The 17,422-nt window shown below is 54.6% G+C and overlaps 1 protein-coding gene across 2 annotated transcripts in view; it reads left to right on the top strand.

The window, feature by feature from the left end:
• Positions 1-2,347: 2,347 nt before the first annotated feature.
• The window catches only part of ARHGAP39 (Rho GTPase activating protein 39), a 99,764-nt gene continuing 84,689 nt past the window's right edge, over positions 2,348-17,422 (top strand). The window contains exon 1 of one of the 2 annotated variants that reach the window (XM_040547476.1): positions 2,348-2,432. In XM_040547476.1, the coding sequence (XP_040403410.1) occupies positions 2,422-2,432 (11 nt within the window). In that variant the 5' untranslated portion in view covers positions 2,348-2,421. Of the gene's footprint in view, positions 2,433-3,970; positions 4,147-17,422 lie in introns of those variants that run through there. The other variant, XM_040547477.1, reaches the window with a different exon arrangement.

The following is a 17,422-nucleotide window of genomic DNA, read 5'->3' as shown; positions in this document are numbered from 1 at the left end:
GTCTCCTTCTCTGGAGATATTCAAGGCCCGTCTGGACGCCTACCTGGGCAACCTGTTCTAGGGAACCTGCTTTGGCAGGGGGGTTGGACCCGATGATCTCTGGAGGTCCCTTCCAACCCCTACAATTCTGTAATAAGCTTCTGTAAAGCAACCTGGTAAGCTTCTGTCATGAAATCCCCAGCCTGACAGAGTGGAGAGTGGTGGTATTGTCTTCGTGGACTTCAGCAAGGCTTTGGACACTGTGCCCAAAACATCCTCATGGATGAGGACGAGCAGGCCATGAGGTGGACTGAAAACTGGCTGAAGGGCTGGGCCCAGGGGGGAGGCCAGTGGCACAAAATCTGGTTGGAGTCCCCTGGGGTCAATACTAGGCCCGGTCCTATTTGACATCTTCATGTTGCCCGTCCCTCACCAGCACAGGGGACGCCCCAGGACAGGGAAACATCCCTCACAGGGAAAGAGCTCCCATCACGCCCGCGTTCACAGCAGAAAACCTCCAAAAAGTTGCTGTTCCCTTGGACGGTGTAGCTGTGACTTGCACCACTCACACCTCCAAGGAGGAGAAATCTGGGTTGGGGCCAAACGCGGTGTTCTTGGGTCTTTCCAGAAAGCTTGAGTGACATCGAGCAGTCACGGCCACGGCAGGGAGCGGTAGGTGAGGCACTGGTTCGTTGGGGCACCCCTATGCTGGGGACACCAACATGGACACCAACCTCCAGAGACTCCTGGCGGTGACTTTTGGCCAAATTCCTTCAAATTCGCAAGTCAGGATTTAGATTCAGGCTGGAAACGTCATTTTTGTGGGTGGTTTGGTACCATCCGCTGCTGAAAAACTGAAAGAAACGAGCTGCTTCTCCAAATTCAGCATTTCTTTTATTAATCCTGGAGTGTTTTGGCATGGGGCAAAAGCTGCCCCAAGCTGCCCCCCACCACAGAGGTGGGTGTAGGTCGGGAGGGGCTGTGGGGTTAGGGGGGCACTGGCCCTGTGGGAGGCTATGGGGCACGGGGGGGCCCTGTGATGCACAAATCCCAGGGGACATGGGGCACAGGGTGCTGTGGGGCCTCGGCTTTGTGCTTTTGTGTGCACAACGGCACATGTGCATGTGTGCATGTGGCTTGTGTGTGCACTGGGCAGTGCATATATGTGCAACGGTGCACACTGTGCTTGTGCACGGGTATATATACAGGTATATGTGGTGTGCAAACTCTGCACATATGTGCAACACATATATAGTCCTATGGGTGTGCACATGAACACGCATGTGCAATGTGCACATAGGTGCAATGTGCACATAGGTGCAGTGTGCACACGGTGTGAGATGTGTATATAGTCCTATGGGTGTAATGTGCACACATATGTGCACTGTGCATGTGTGTGCAACAAGTGTATAGACCTATTGGTGTGTACGTGCACACTTACATGTGGTGTGCGCACAGATGCGTGTGTGTGCACCATATACAGTGTCCTATGGGTATGTATGTGCAATGTGCACATATGTGCGTGTGCGCGCACTGCCTGCAATGTGTATATAGCCCTACAGGTGTGTATAAGCACACTTATATGCGGCATGCACGCATGTGTGTGTGTGTACATGTGCTGCGTGCAGTGTGTGTCCGTGCAGTGTGTATGTGTGTGTAAGCGCACATGTGTAAGTGCACATGCGTGTTGTATGTGCACAGTGTGTAAGCCAAGTGTACGTATGTGCTCACGTATGTGCACTGTACAGCGTGTGTGCACCTGTGCGCAGTGTGCTTGCATGTACACACACACATGCACTGTGCCTGTGTGCGTGCGGGCAGTTTTTGAGCTAAAAGAGGGCAGATTTGGGTCAGACGTAAGGAATTTGTTGTTCAGAGGCCGCCCAGGGGAGCTGGGGGTGCCCAAGGCCAGGCTGAGGGGGCTGGGAGCAGGATGGGGGCAGGGCCCCCGGTGCGGGGTCAGAATTGGGCGACTCCCCCCCCAAAAACCCGCTTCCACGTGACTCTCCCTGCACCCCAATCCCGCCCACCCCGCGCGCGGACTACAACTCCCAGCAACCCCCCCGGCCCCCTCCGTTAAAGGGGGGGGGGAGGAGGAAGGCGCGGCTGGAGGCGGAGCCTGGCGAGAAGAGGGGGCGTGGCTTTAGCGCCAGGCCCCGCCCCCCTCGCCGCTCCCTATTGGCTGCGCCGCCGTTGTCGCTGGTGACGGGGGGACGCGGCGGGGCCGCGGCGCGAGCGCCGGCCTCAGTCGGGCGGCGGCGGCGGCGGCGGCGGGGGGAGCGGGGTCCGCGCGCGCGCGCTCCCGCGCGTGGGGGGGGGGTGGGCCGGGATTTTGGGGGGGGTGGGAGGGGGAGGAGGGGGTGCGGGGGCAAGGCCCGGCCATGGGAGCCTGCACCGGGAGCGGGGCCGGGGCCGCCGCCGGGCGGTAGGGCCGCCGGGAACATGGCGGAGAGGTGAGAGCCGGCATCGCGATGGGGGGGGGGGGTGCTTTGGAAATGGTGGGGGGGGGATGGGGGCGTGGGGGGGGGGCGTTTGGGGTCTGGGGGGGGCTGATAAAAGGGGTCCAGACCCCCCCCCCACATGTCCCCGAGGAGGGTCTGAACCCCCCTTTATTCCACCCCCCCCATATATCCACCATAGGGATATTGGGGGGGGCGCCCTTTTGAGGGGCTTTTTGTCCCCCCCCATTTGGGGGGAGGATTGTTGAACCCTCTTTTTTTTTTGGGGGTGGGGGGGGGGTCTGGATGCATGCAGGGGGTACCATTTTATTGGGGGGGGGGGTCCCTGTTCTTGGGGGGGGGGTACAGTGAGAGTTTGGTTGGTAGCCCCCCCCCTTTTGGGTGCATTGGGGGAGAATCCCAGCCCTGCCCCCCATCCTTTTTGGGTCCATGGGGGGGTGGATTCCAGCCCTGCCCCCCCCAAGCCCCCCCTTTTTGGGTCCATGGGGTTGGGAGGGGGGCTCCCAACCCCACCCTGATTTCCGGGGGGGGGGCGTTGGCAAAATGGGGGGGGGCGGATCTTGACCCCACCCTGCTGCTTGGAAGGGTGATGTGGGGCTGGATCCCCCCCCCCCTATTTCTATGCCCTATATGAGGGCTATGTCCCCCCCCCTCCCCCCCGACCTGTGGGGGGTTGGATCCCCCTCCCTGCTCCATATAGGTGTTTTTTTGGTGGGAGGTGGGTGAATTCACCTCCCCTCCATATGGGGTTAAGGGGGGGGGGGGGGTCTGCATCTCACCTCCCCATAGAGGTCATGGGGGGGGGAGCTGGATCCCCCCCCCACCCTGCTCCTAATCTGGGGGGCTGGATCCTTACCCCCCCACACCTTTATTCCCTATGGGGGGGGGGGGGCTGGATCCCCCCCCCCCTTGCTGTTTTTTGGGGGGGAGGATGTTATGGGGGGGGCCACATCCCCACCCCGCTCCCCGCGGGCTGCAGCTGGAGGAGGATTTTTGCAGCGGTGCAAGGTGTGGCACGGCGAGGGGGTGCCTGCACGGGGGGCCGGGGGGGGGCCACGAATACGGGGCTGAGCTGAGGGGGCTGCGTCAGGGCAGGGGGGGGGATCGGGGCGGGGGGGGGGGGGGGGCTCAGAAATGGCCGAGCCAGGGCGTTTGCGCCGGGGCGGGAGGTATTTATTTTCTCGTGCGCGGCGGATCGTGGGTTTTTTATTTATTTTTTTTAATTCCCCCCTCCCCTCCCTTCTCTGCGCTGCTCTGCTGCTTCCCCAGCCCTGCGTTTCCTGGGCTGCGAAAGCTGCAGGATTTTTTTTTTTAATTACTCTTTTTTTATATTTATATATATATATACTATTATATTTTTTTTCTATTTCCTTTGCGATAGCAGCTTAATCAACCCTTGGGTGACCTCTACAGAGAAACCCGCAGCTGCTGCGCGCCGGCACTTCACCTGGCACATGCAGCTGGGTGGGCTTAAAAGGGTGGGGGGAATGACATTAAAATAATAAATATATATAGAATAATGAAATCAGGGAGCTTTTTGTGAGCCCGGAGGCCCCCGAAAGCAGCAGGTGGCTTGGGCAGGGTGCGCCTGGGCCAGTAGCGAGCGAGGTGTGGCCGTGCCGATCCCCGATCCCTCTGCGGCCGCACGGCGATGCGCAGCCTGATCCTTGGACCGGCGCGCTTGCACCTCGCTGGAAACCTTCATGCGGTGCTCGGGGGGGGATTTGGTGCTCGGGGGGATCCAGCAGCCTCGCAGCTCCGTCGCGGTGCCGGGGACGTGGGGTGTTGTCTCCGGCCGCGCCGTGCTGCCTGGCGGATGCCTCTCGCCGCCGCCGCTGCTGCTGCCTCTTCTTCCACGCCGCCGCTGCTTTCTGTGCTCGTTTCGTAATTCAGGAGCCGCGCATCTCCTCGCCATCACCCGGTGGTGTTACCTTCCTCCGCTCAAAGGGGAGCCCGGCCGCCTTGTGTGCCCTCGGGGTGTCCTGGACCCTAAAATCCGTATCTGTCTGCGGTACATGGAGCAGCTTTCGGGTCTAAATTCCTCCTTAGTGCTAACCCCAGCGACTTGAGGTATGCCCACGGGACTCGAGTGGCCCTTGATCTCTCGTGCAGTCCCTTTCCTCCGGTGCCGATGGGGTACGTCCCTCCGAAATCTCTGCCTGCTGCCTTTCCCTCGCCGCCGATCGGGAGGAGCCGAGGGCTCGGCTGTCTGCGACCCAGATGTCTGCCCGTCGCGCTCTTCCAAAGGAGCCAGGGATGGGTTCAAAGGGGTTGTTCAAAGGAGGCTGCGAGCAAGACAGCAAGCCTGGCGGCTTGGGAAGAGGGGGGGGGAGCGAACTCGCCGTCCTGGTGACATTAATATTGCGATATCGAGACGCTCGAGGGGCTCTCGCAGCCGAATTCCCATAATTTATTACTAACTGGGTTTGAGGAGCTTGCAACTAATTCCTGGGAACGCGGTACCTGCCTTAAATTAGGTCATTAACTCCTAATAAGAGAAGCAGAAGTGTCCCGGTCTCTTGGAAGCAGCAGCTCGGAGCAGTGGAGGCTGCCAAAACCATGCCCCGTTTCGCCCAGGGTCTTCCCGATGCCTGCGGCGGTCGGCATGGGGTCGGTGGCTGGTTTGGGGTTGGTTTGGGGGTTTTTGTGTCTGCTTCTCGTGCCGTTGTTGGGGCAGGAGCTGCTTTTCTGTGCTGGTTGCAGCCGTGAAGTGGTTTTTATGGCGAGCCCTGGGCAGCTGCCGAACATAACAGCGGTGCTGGGTGCGATTTCGGCCAGCGTTAACGAATCAAGATGTGTTTGTGCGCGCTAACGAACCTGGCACCGTAAAAGCAGTGAGTGATACGGGTTGTGTTGATTTAAAAAAAAAAAAAAAAAAAAAAAAGGCTGGCTTTTTATTCTGATTTAGAAGTATATCCCTGCTGCCTTGTTCTTCCCAGGCTGTGTCAGGCGTTTCAGAGCTGTCACTGCAGGTTATGACTGAGTGGTGAGGGGAGGCGTCACCGTGGGGCAGGGATACGTGCCATCAAAGGCCAGGCTGGACGGGGCTTTGGGCAGGTGGGTGGCATCCCTGCCCATGGCAAGGGGTGGCACTGGTTGGCCTTCAAGGTCCCCTCCAACCCAAATCACCCTGAAACAGCCCTGCACGCACCTGGGCGGCGCGGTGCAGCTCGTGGTAGGATGGCTTGCTTGTCTGCAGAGCTGCTCTTCTCCCTCTAATATTAAAGGGTGGCGAAATCTGGGACAGTCCCAGCAACCTGTCTGCACGACGCTATCTTTAGAGCTGTGGCTTTCATCAGATGAAAGCTGCGTTATTGCCGGCGGTTGCCGTATCTACAACGCAGCCCTCGACGGGGACTCCGAGTCTCCAAAATCCTCAAGCCGATCCCAGCAGGATAAGGGAGATCCAGGCTGTGCAGGGCACTCCTGATGGACTGAACTTTGCTGAGAAACCCATCTGCCTAGAGGAATGGCATGGCCTTGTTTGCTAACGTAGTTCAGCTTGGACTGTCCGCCGGGTGGAGGAGGCCTGGTGCATCGTGTAGCTCCTCTAACTATGACCCTGGTCTTCTAAAACACTTCTGTGAGCCACGTGGAGCTCCTGGAAGGAGTCGTCTCAACTCGTGTTTACTAGGAACTATCCTGGAGGCTTTGGTGAAGCCACAGTTCGGGACCTGGATCTGAAGGTGACCACTTTGGTCTTGGCCAAGTCCCAGTCCAGCACACCACCAGTTCCTGCCACCACGCGGGGGCTGTTGGCTGCCCAGTGTTCATGGAGTCGGAGTCTTGAGCTATAGCAGCGTGTTGATGTGGGCAACCTCCCCACGAAGTAATTCCTTTAGGTAGTGCTCCAGGAGCAGCTTCCTAAATCCCTGCCCCAGCGGCGTCCTGCGGTGGCTTCGCCTGGTCCTGTTGAGTTGGGTTGGCCGTTGTCTATCGTGGGTCAGTCCGCTCTGACTTGTCCGTCCGCGTGTAGGCTGGTCAAGGTGAAGATCCAGGGCAGGTTGTCGATAGCAGACATCGTGTCTCAGGGGTGGGTATCTCGGTTTCTTGTGCAAGACCGGTCAGGGCAAGGCTCCACGCTCAAACCGTTCTGGCGTTCTGCCTGCTCGTGGTATGAAGACCAAAGACTTGCGGTGTGTTGTTCCTCTTCTGGAAGATGAAAGTTTCAGAAGTTCACCTCTAGTAACTTGTGAATATACATGATTTTTAAAAAGCAGAAGAAAACCACCCGACAACCTCTGACTGAGAACCCACAAACCGAGGCGAAACCACTAAGTACAACAGAGGGCTCCAGCGACTGGGCTGCTTCCAGGAGTAAAATTTCCCCATGAAACAGGGCTGTGAATTCCCTGGGAGCACGGCAGAGGGGCCTGGCTCCAGAGGTGGAGGAGAAATCATCGGGTGCAGGGGTTTTAGGCTTGACCGTAGCCACCGTCGCTGTACAGCAGCGCCCAACCCACGCATTTTTATGGCAGGCTCATGTGAAGGGGTTTGTCCCAGACAATAAATACCAGCGAGAGCTTCGTTTTGGCTGCTGATTGAGATCATTACGATGCCCCCTTCCCTGCAGTGTGTTTTTTAAAAGTAATTTCTTGTTCCCGTCTCCAGCAGCCATGCTCTTCCCTCCTGCATTTTTGCTTCAGTGATTATTTCCTTACATGCTCTAGATAACGCATTGAGCCTAGACCTTTCCTCTTCTTCCTCTGCCTCTCCTCAGAAACATTTCTGCTGTAATACTTTTTCTTCTTCCCCTTTGCAACTAATCCAGGCTGGCTATTTTTAATTCCAGTTGCCAAGAAGCAAGCGAGGGATAAATGTGCTCCAGGTGCCGAGGGGAAGAAGCGGAGCGTTTGCAAGATAGCATCAGCGCCGTGCCCTTTGAGTTGGTTGTCATTCCTCCAAGCGCTCCCAAACCCCCAAAGCTGGTTTTCTCACTTTACCAGTTCCTGGCTAGCAGTGAAGGAACCGCATTGTGCTGGTAAATGGGAGGTGCCGTGCTGCTCAGGTTGCCTACAGCCGTGCCACTCTGGCTATGCCCGGTCTCGTCTGATCTCGGAAGCTGAGCGGGGTCGGGGCTCCTTTGGGAGACCTCCCGGGAGCACCGGGTGCTGTAGGCTAGAATTTATTTGGCAGCTGTCTTGGTCATAATGACCATGAAGCGGTTGAGTTTAAAATTTTCAGTGACAGGAGGAAAACCTGGATATGGGGAGAGCAGGCTTCAGGCTGCTCAGGGAATCAGTAGTAGGGTCCCCTGGGAAACCACTTTTGTAGGCATTCATTGGTGCTGGTCAGTCTTTGAGCACTGCCTCCTAAAAGCACAGGATCAGGCAATTCCCAAATATCAGAAGTCAAGGTGGGGCAGAAGGCTGGCTGGGCTGTCCAGGGATCTTTTTCTGGAGTTTAGGCATAAAAAGAAAGCGTGTGGCTGCTGGAAGCAGGGTCAGGCAGTGTGGAAGGACTACAGGGATGCTGTTCACTTTTGTAGGGAGAAAATTCGTGTGGCCAAAGCCCAATTAAGAATTGAAGCTGGCCAGGTCTGTGGGAGACAATCAGAAGGGCTTTTTGAAATATGTGAACAGAAAAAGGAGGACCAGAGGAAACATAGGTCTGCTACTTGATGGGATGATCACCTCACAGACAAGGACATGGGCAAAGCAGAGACACATAGTCATACGGTCTGAATTTTTGGGTAGATCTGTGTGGGCCAGGAGTTGGACCCGATGATCCTTGCGGGTCCCTTCCAGCTCAGGATATTCTGTGATTGTGCATCCCTCGCTGCTTCCCTGGCCTTATAGGGTCTGGTGATGGTGCTTGTTTTCCTCCTTTGACTGCTCCTGCCCTTTAAGCGTTCCCACAAGCAGCCCTATAAGAGGCACTCTTCTTGGACACCCGGTTCTTAGGGAGCCAAGTACGTCGCTCCGATTTGGTCTGGTTGGCAGGCAACGGGATAACCTCGTCTCTGCTCTTGCAAATGGGGGGAGGAAAAAAAGAAGTTAAAGTATTTTAAAATACTAAACGTGAAGGAGATGCAAACGGGCAGAGCGGGCTCATTAATGTGCCGCGTAGTAACCCAGCAGCGTGATTTAGAGAGCAGAAACCACTGTTCCTGCAGTGAAAGATGTGGAATTTTCTGATTGTTGATTAACATCTCATAAAACTTGCAGCAAATGAGGCCTGAAATGGACTGTCAGAGGGAGAAGGCTTTGCTTATTGTATTTTACAGACGCTGCGATCCTGGAAGGTTTTGTTCCTGGATCGAGCGTTGATTGGGAGTTATGCTGCTGGTAGGGAGCTGAGCTGTTTGACTTCTGGTTAATGTTCGAGTCTGCTCGCCAGTGCCGGCTTTCCAAGGCAGTTGGCTGGGAAGAAAGCCCTTACGGAGGGTGAGAGCAGGGAATCGGGGCGTCATCGGCATCAGGACAGTGGTGTGGAAGGAAGGGTGCTGGGGGCTCGCTGATGTTTGGGCAGCCTCGCATCACTTGGTGCCTACCTTCAAGGTGGCTCGCAGGTGGCTCTGGTCTTCTGTCAGCGCTGTCAATTAATAGTAAAAACCTCATCAAGCGTGGGATAAAAGTGGAGTATTGCATACCACAGCTCAGTGTTTCTGACCTTGTCGTAGTGCTGAGGGTGGGTATGTTCTGCACCAAAGTACGTGTAGTAAGCGTACAAATACTTACACGCTGCGCCCATTCTACGGATGGGAAGGGAGGAGACCAGGATGTGTCCGAGGTGGTGCAGAGCAGCGATGCTGGGGTCTGGGACCTCGGCTCAGGGCTGTGACGGGTCCTGGCTGTGCAGTCATCGTCCTCTTCACCACCAGGGCGTGCAGCACGGTGCTGAGGGGCAGAGCGGTGCGATCCGCGTGGCGCTGCCCCCGTGGAAAGCGAGCCCGGCTGGTCCATTTGTGCTCTTGTCAGCTGCGCGCGGTTCCTGGCCTGCCTCTTCCCGAGGTGATGGCATTTCTCTGTCTGCCTCGTTGCGTTTTTATTGATCTCCCTCTCTGCCCTGCGCTCCGCTTGAATGTAAATGACTTCCACGGGTGACGTGTTTGGAAATCCAAGCTTTTTGCCATCTAGAAATGTTACTTACTCGGCGGATTGGAGCTATAGTATTATGATTTTATTGATCTTCCTGTAGCACTCCTTGCAAGCCTCAGAGCACTTCGCACGAGGCTGGGAGAGATCATTGCATTAGGCAGAGAAGTGCAATCGCTTATTGACTGCAGCGTGGCAGTTTCCATTATGGAGGAGGACGGACAGACAACGCGGTGCGTTCGGGAAGCGGGGGAATTTAGGTTACCGGAGTCAACCCGTGGTTTGTCTGGGATCTTTAGACAAACAGTCTCCCAAAGCCTAAATCCTTCGGAGACTACAAATGGCTTGTGGTCTCTGGATCAGCACCGCGCTGTCCTTGGCAGCGCACTTGGATGCCAACGTGGACTTGAAAGGGAAGATGCTGCTTCTTGAACAGCCCATCTCGCTTCCTCTCAGCGTGCTGGGTTTTTTTTTGGCGTCCATCTGTTAAATTACTCATGGCGAGGAGCGCATCCCAAGCCGGCCGAGCAGCCACCAAGCGCGCGCACACGAGGCTCTGGTGGATGTACGGATGTATCATCAGTTTTATTAGTAATTAAGCTGTCTCTTCAGTGCTTTCTGAGTCCTGTTGCCGCTGTGAAGGTGGATGTCTAGGTGCTGTTGAGTTCTGCTTCGTAAGCTGCTTTGCCCCTAATCTAATGTGAGCATCTGTGAATCCCTGTCCTCTCCCTGGCAGGGACTGGAGGAACCACGGAGCCTTCTCAGTGCGGTTGGTGCACTGCAGTTGCTATGGGCTTAATTAAAAAAAAAAAAAAAAAAGGAAGCAAAACCAAACACAAACGCCTCTGACTCTGGCAGCACTGAGTGTGGTCAGGAACATTTGGGAAGAATTAGAGAAAGCACCAGGCAGAAAATCACTGTTAGTTGAGGGGTGTGCATGCATGCACGCTGGGCGCGTGCGTCTCTGCCCGGAGCAGCAGGCTCTGGGCAACGCGTGCGGTTTTCCTCGGCTTCCCAAAAAGCAGCGGGGTCTGGGTGAAGCTGGAGGAGGCTTTTTGCCCAGGCTGCTGGGCTCTGGTTCCTTGCTTTGCGTCCGCACGACTGAGCACGACCTCTGCTACTCGCTGCTTGGGGTTTGTGAGCTGGGGTTGTGTTTCAGCCCTCACTGGAGGCTGATGCAGGAGATGTGGGCTGCCCGCGGCCCCGGCTGCGCAAAAAAGGAGCGTGCGGGGACAGCGAGAGGGTCCCCAGGCTGCAGGAGCTGCCCTGTGCTGCTGGGAGCCCTCTCCCAGGGGTTCCTGGAAGCTGAAGACCGAAGGAGCGCGCGCTCAGTGTGATTTTCATTTCTGAGGCAGGATGGAGGCCGAGGTCTGAGTGCTTTGAAACCTTTCCCTGGTTCCTGGTGGAACCTGGTTCCTTTTTGCCTTTCTCCTTCACAGCAATGTATCCCGGTGCTTGTTCTGAAGGGCAGCGCTTCCTCTGCCTCTATGCTTCCTAAAATCCCTTCTCTTCAACCATTTGACCCCCCAACCTAGCTCCTGCTCTGGGAAACGAGAGCAGTCACGTCCCAGTGTACCCCCAGCGTGAAAATCGTAGTGCTGGGGTTGAATGAGAGCTGGTGGCAAGGCGCTGAGCCGCTGGATTTGGGAAGCTCCAAGGTCTGGGTCCTTGCTGGGGTGGAGGCTCACACTAATTTGGGGTCTCCTGGGTGGGCGATGTGAGTACCAGTGCTGGGCCTGATCCAGATGTAGCTTGGTGAAATTGAGCCACAGGGTAGCAAAAGTGGAGAGAAAACCAAGAGCTTCCTATGCACCTCGGTTGGAAAAGACTCGCGTTACCCCCCGACACTGCAGAGAGCTTTCAGATCCCCGCTTTCACCTTCTGCACTGCTTTCAAGAGATGCTGTTGAATCTGTCAAAGCTCCCAACAGCACTGCTGTAAAGCTGTAAGGGGAAATTGCAAATGAATACATCAACACCGCTTTCATTTAGAAGCCCTTTCTCTTCCCCTCCTGGTTCTGCATTGCTAACGTCTCCTCAACGTCACCTTGAGCAATCCGCGCTGTTCGGTGCCGTGGGTCAGATGTGGGAAAGGAGGGTGGAGGGGTGTTCAGAAAATACCCACGCCCTCATAGAAAAAAATTTTAAAAACAGCACTTTAGAGAACGACTTTGTATGTTTTCTGTTTTAGACTTTTTTTTTTTAGCAGGAAGCTCTCTAGGTTTTTGTTCAAGGTAAGAAATGTGCCGAGAACTTCAAACCCTGACAAGTGCCTCTGCAGTAATTATTTTTCTGTCAAACTCGAGCTCGCCTAAACAATGCACTTTTCTCCTTCAGCAGGGAGGGAGGCGTGTGGACAGGGGGGTTGTCGCAAGCAGAAGCAGGAATAGGTCCTGTAGGAGCGTGCTCCGAGGGTAGCGAGCAGGGTTTCAAAGCCTCCTGGGTTGAGGAGGTGCAGTGCCTGCCCTCGTCAAAATCTGTTCATTCTAGAGATTCAACAACTTGATTGCTGTAGCTCCTTAAAAACGAAGGGCTTCGTGGCAAGTCCCTGAACCTCAGCATCGCTTCTGCTTCCAGAGCAGACATGCCGTGCTGCTCCTTGTCACCACCGTGGGCTGGGCTCCAAGCTGAGGTTCCGAGCAAGAGCAGCTCCACTTGAGTTGTCTCAATGTCCCAAAGGACGTTCCTGTAGTGGAGGGTGAAAAATCAGTCCCAGGAACAGGGCTGACTGTTCGTTACCTCCAGCAGAGTGCAAATTGGGAGAGGTCTGATGGGGATAAGACCATAGGAGGAACCCAGGGAAACCAGGGCTTGTTTCATCATCTCCACCCCCACCAGGTTGTCTCCTGGGAAGACAATGCCCCAACCAGAGACTAATACAAACCCCGGGCAGAAACCGAGCTCGGTGTGCAGGAGGAACAGGTTGGGCAGCAAAGCCCTCTCTTGTCTGCTGCTCCTCAACGTCGGCAGCCTCTGCTCCAGATCTGTGAGCCGCGGGTTGTATCAGCCTCACCGTGGCTGCCCCGTTTCATGCAGCTGGTGCTGGTAGGCATGCTTCCGAGCATCCCTGCCTGCTAACCGGGATCTGGCGCGAGCTGCTCCAGGAGTGAGTCAAGGGTGGTCGGAAGCAGCTCCAGAGCACGACGGGAAGCGTGGCTGGCGTTTGTGGGCAGTGGCTCTCCGGTTGGGGCTTGGTGCTCTCGTAAACAGGCTTGTTTCTTGCCTGCATATGGATGAGCTTTCCACCAGCTCATGCAGCGCTCCAGGCGCTTTTGTTCCTCAAGCGCGTTTCTTTGGCGAATCAAAGTGCCTTGGAAGCAAGCGGAGGGGCTCTGTGGCCACTGGGATCAAGGTGCCTGTTCTTTTAGCAACAGGGAAAATAGAAAAATTCTGAACGTATACTTCTGGATACTCCTGGCATATGTCTCTCCATCTGCACTTAGAGCACATGGATAATGTAGCTAAAAACACGCTTGCAGATAACACTGTATAAATTTTCTCCCTGTGGTGTGCAAATATCTATAAGGCTTTTAACTAGGGAGCAAGCAATCTCTTTGGGGTGTGGTTTTGCAGAATGCCTCCATCTAAAGCAAGTCTGTTCAGCCACTACAGATAAGTCTTATGTCTCACCGTATAACCGCGTGCTTCAAAGCACACCTACTAGTCAGTGTTGATAAGGCAAACCTGCAGAATGGAGCCATGCTTACTTTGCACTGGTGGATAGCACTGCAAACATGATGCTTAGCTCCCTGTGCAGTCAAACCTTGAAACAAAACCGTCTCATTTTGGCACCCTGGAGTTAGAAGCTACCGGCTAGCTTCAGAGCTGAATGGGTTTCGTTTAAGAGCACTCCCTCCCTGCTTCAGACCCGCTGCTGAAACTTGAATTCCCTCCTTTGTTCCCTTTCAGAGAAATGAAAGATGGAACGTACCCAAATGAGGAAAATTGAGGCTAGAGCAGTGAATTGAATATGCAAGCACTGTGAACAGATGTCCTGGAGCTGGCTTCGTTCTAGAGGACTTGTGAGCTGGCAAAAGGGGCAAGCAGAGGCTAGCGGGGAAGGCTGCAAGCCTTACATCTGCATCTTGATGTAAATAAAGTGTAAATCAGTGACTTGTGTGTCCCTCTCCACTCACGTAACTGTGATATGAAGGCTGGCTTTCTCTTTTCATAGTGCGTTTTGGGCTATTGTAGAAAACGTATAAACCTCAGGTTTATATGCATGTTTTCAGATCCCACCCAAGGCTGGACACTGAGGTGACCATGAGCCAACACTGGGGCCCTGCCCCTAGGAAGGCCGGGGGTGGTCTTGGCTGTGTGGAGCAAAGCATCGCCAGTGGGACTATGGAGGCATCCTGCCCCTGTGCTCGGTGCTGGGGAGCACTGGGCCCCCAGTACCGGTGGGACCTGGGTGTACTGGGGAGAGCCCAGTGCAGGGCCCCGAGGGGAGGCAGGGCCTGGAGCCCCCCTGCCCTGAGGAGAGGCTGCGAGAGCTGGGGCTGCTCGGCCTGGAGAGGAGGAAGCTCCGCGGGAGCTCCCCCATGTCCCTACGGCCCTGCAGGGAGGTGCGAGAGGCCGGGGCCGGGCTCTGCTCGGGGGGCCTGGGCCTGCAGCGGAGGCTGCAGGCCCAGCCTGGAGCCCGGGAGGCTCCCCCTGGCTCTCCAGGCAGCACTGCTGGTTCGGGCGGGTGCCGGAGCCCTGGCACGGGGACCAGGGGCTGGGGGCTTCTCTTTGGGGGCTGCGCACCCTGCTGTAGGTGGCCCTGATGGGGTGGGGGGGACCTGGAGGAGCCCCCAGCCTTGGCCACTCCGAGATTCTGAAGGCCTTCAGCTATAGCATCCACATGGCAGGAAAGCATTTGTCATGTAACTGCTTTCATCTCATCACCAGTCATTCAACTCAGTTTTGCTCGGCTATTGGGATCTTGCCTAGCAGCAGCAGCTTTTTTTAACAAAATGCTGTCTTAGCTCTAGAATATTTTTTTTTTCTGTGATTCTTCAGTGTATTGACAACTGAAGTCAACTCCAAGCTCGGCTTTGAGTGCTGACCTGCGACTCTCGCTGCAGGAGCGGGATTTCTCCTGAAGGCTCCTTGGCTGCCTTCATCTCAAAGATTTGGCCCTGACATTTAGAATAATTGGAGTGTGTTCTAGCTCAGTCTGTGCAGATTGTTTTACAAATAGGGATCAAATGACTTTTAGCCAGAGACCGGTAAGGCTAGAAGCTGTCTGGTAATCTGTTGATTGAAATTGCTGAGAGAGGTATTAATACCACGTTGAGATACCTGGACTGAAATGAATCTCTCCCAGGTGCTTTAGCATGCTCCTCCAGTGTGTTTTTATGGCTATGGCATACAGCTTGCTCCAGTTCCAGTGTGTTGTGGCTAAAACCCTAAAAACTAGCCCTAAAAACCATCCCCTAACCAGGCCTAAACCCTGAAAACCAGCCCCCCCCCGGGTGGGATTTGTGCTGTTGCAAAATTGCATCGTGGAGGCCTTAAAACAGCACCTGCTCTTCGGTGCTCTTCGGTGCTCTTTGGTACCGTCAAGGCCATCCACCAGCCCTGGAGGAAGGAACTCATTCCCTATCCCCTAAAATGGGGGAATAAAGTGGTTTCTGGATAGTGTCAGCTGCCATGTGTGCTAGGTGTGGATTCTCACACCTCTTGCTGGGTCGGTAGGTATGAGGGACCGCTGTGGAATGGCTTCATCGGGGAACCCGGACTGGCATGGAACTGCATCGTCCTGGCGTGAATTCAGGAGGGAGAAGAGCTGAAGTAGGGTCACTTGTGCAGGGTTGGAGCACAAGGTTACTGGCCTAGTACCCCATCTCCTGACTTGTCTTCATCTTCTGTGGTTCTGGGAGTTGATTGTGTAGCACCACGGCTCTGGGTCCACGACTTTACGTAGCTGCAAAGGGTGTGGTGGGTGGTGGCAGAGCTTGGTGGGGACAGGACTCTGGCAGGATGGTGTAAAGGACGGGCTGGCATTTCTGGAGATCCTAGTGTCCCCTTAGAAAACCTCTAGTGCACATCTCAACTCTGCTGGGAGCACATGAACTTAAATGCCTTTGAGGTGACTATCTCCTAATGGTTTAAGTATCTGGGTCTTAAATATCGCTAAGTATCCTTTATTTTCCCATTCCCTAAATGATATCTTAATCCTACAGTTTGCTGAAATATAATTGCCATGCTCTTCTGCGACTACAGGCTCTTGGAAGATCTTTGTCCTGGAGCTATGCAAAGGCTGGCCGTCACTGCTTTCAAGGGGTTGCCTTTGTGGGAGGCAGAGGCATGGCTCCCTGCAGGAGGCAGGAAGCTTCCCCTTCCCTTTCCCCGTCCTCTCCCCCGTCCCTGTCCCCCTCCCCATCCCCTGGACACCAGCTAGCGGCTGCAATGAAGTTACAGACGAGGTGACTTGGCCCATAACACTCAAAGCATCTATTTGCACAGTGGTTGGTGCTCAGAAGTATCCCAGCCATGTCATGAAGCAAGCCCTCTCGCCAGGAAGGCGAAGAGTTGGCTGCTGTCCGACAGGATCCAATTAACTGCAGTGATCAATGGCAATCATTTAAAATCCGCACTCCCTGGATTACAGAACAGTAAGGACATCTGTCCGGAGTAAACTTTAAGGCAAGCCACTTTGTTGGAGCTAGCTTTCTGATGTCACCTTTTAACTTAGTGGGTGTTAGCTTAAAGAACATAGGGCTACGTGAAACTTTAAGCCTGTTTTGACTCAATCCACATCCTTGCTGAGTGACCTATCGACTTCAGGGTCATGTAGTCGTGTTTTCTTTCTAATATATCCCTAGGAGGCACTTAGGCTGGGAATAGAAAGGCACAAATGTCCAAGGGGGCTACAAAACTGCAGAGGTCTGTGAAAGAACAGGGGTCAGCTATTAGAAGATAAAGGGATGAGCAATAAGTGGCTGAAGCCATCGCATGCGCATGGGCAGTAAGGTGTAGGGACAAGGTGGTGCGTCAGGAAGATGTGGGGATGTGGGGGGAGAACCAGCAAGGCTGCGGTGTTAATGCAGAGGGACATAAACTAGCAAGAAGAAAAATGGATGTGAAGGAGGGCGAGGATGCTCCAGGCTACGCATCAGCCTGGTGTGCAGTGAGGGGAACGCGGAGGCTTTTTGATAGTGATAAGGAGCGAAGTGGAGTGCAGGCTCAGGAAGCACGGCGAAGTTCAGAGGGGTTGCAACGAGGACGTGGACAGCACGTCGGTTCCTACATGACTGCTGGGTTCCGAAATGGCGTTTGGGTTTAACCTCTTTGCCTTTACCTCTTCAGTGACTCTCTGCGAGAAGTCATTTGGGTACAATGGTGGAAAGAGAGAACGCGAAGGTATTTCAGCAAAACTTAATTCAGGGAGCATACAGAGAGAATTAACATCTCTTTCTTTTTTTAGCCATTCTTGTCCTGGAAAGTCATGCGATTAGGAATGCCTCCAAGATATTTACTTAGTGCAGAAATGCATGAGTTGAAGAATTGCTGCCCTGGAGATTTGCTGCAAGTGGCAGGATCTAGACTGGACTGGAGAAACTGTGTAAGCAAGAGTCTCTCGGAGTAGTGGCAAATATTGGGGGCAGTAGCAGAAATGTAGGTGTGTAATCCCCCGTCTTGCATCAGCAGGATATACAGCAGGATATACAGCAGAAATGACTGGAGCAAGAATGGCGTATACCTCAGTGGAAGTGCTGTTAAAATTAGAAGGGTGAACAGGAGTGGTGCAGGGGAAAAATATTGAAAAACAAAGTATTCCACGTGTTGCCTTCTGCATCTGGTGTATGCAGACATCTAAGGATGGAGCAGCTTCAGTGAGTAGCTGAAGCTTGAACTCCAACTCCAGTGGCCAGCTCCATTTCCCAAGCGTGCAATACCCAGGGTTCCTCCTCTCTGCTTTGCCTTGCAGAGGGTATTTTGCTAAAGCTGGCTGTATCCCTGG

Source organism: Cygnus olor, chromosome 2 (genome assembly GCF_009769625.2).
Source record: "Cygnus olor isolate bCygOlo1 chromosome 2, bCygOlo1.pri.v2, whole genome shotgun sequence".
In the NCBI taxonomy this organism is placed as follows: Eukaryota; Metazoa; Chordata; class Aves; order Anseriformes; family Anatidae; genus Cygnus; species Cygnus olor.
The sequence above is the reverse complement of the archived record's forward strand: the minus strand, read 5'-3'. Positions and strand labels throughout refer to the sequence as shown.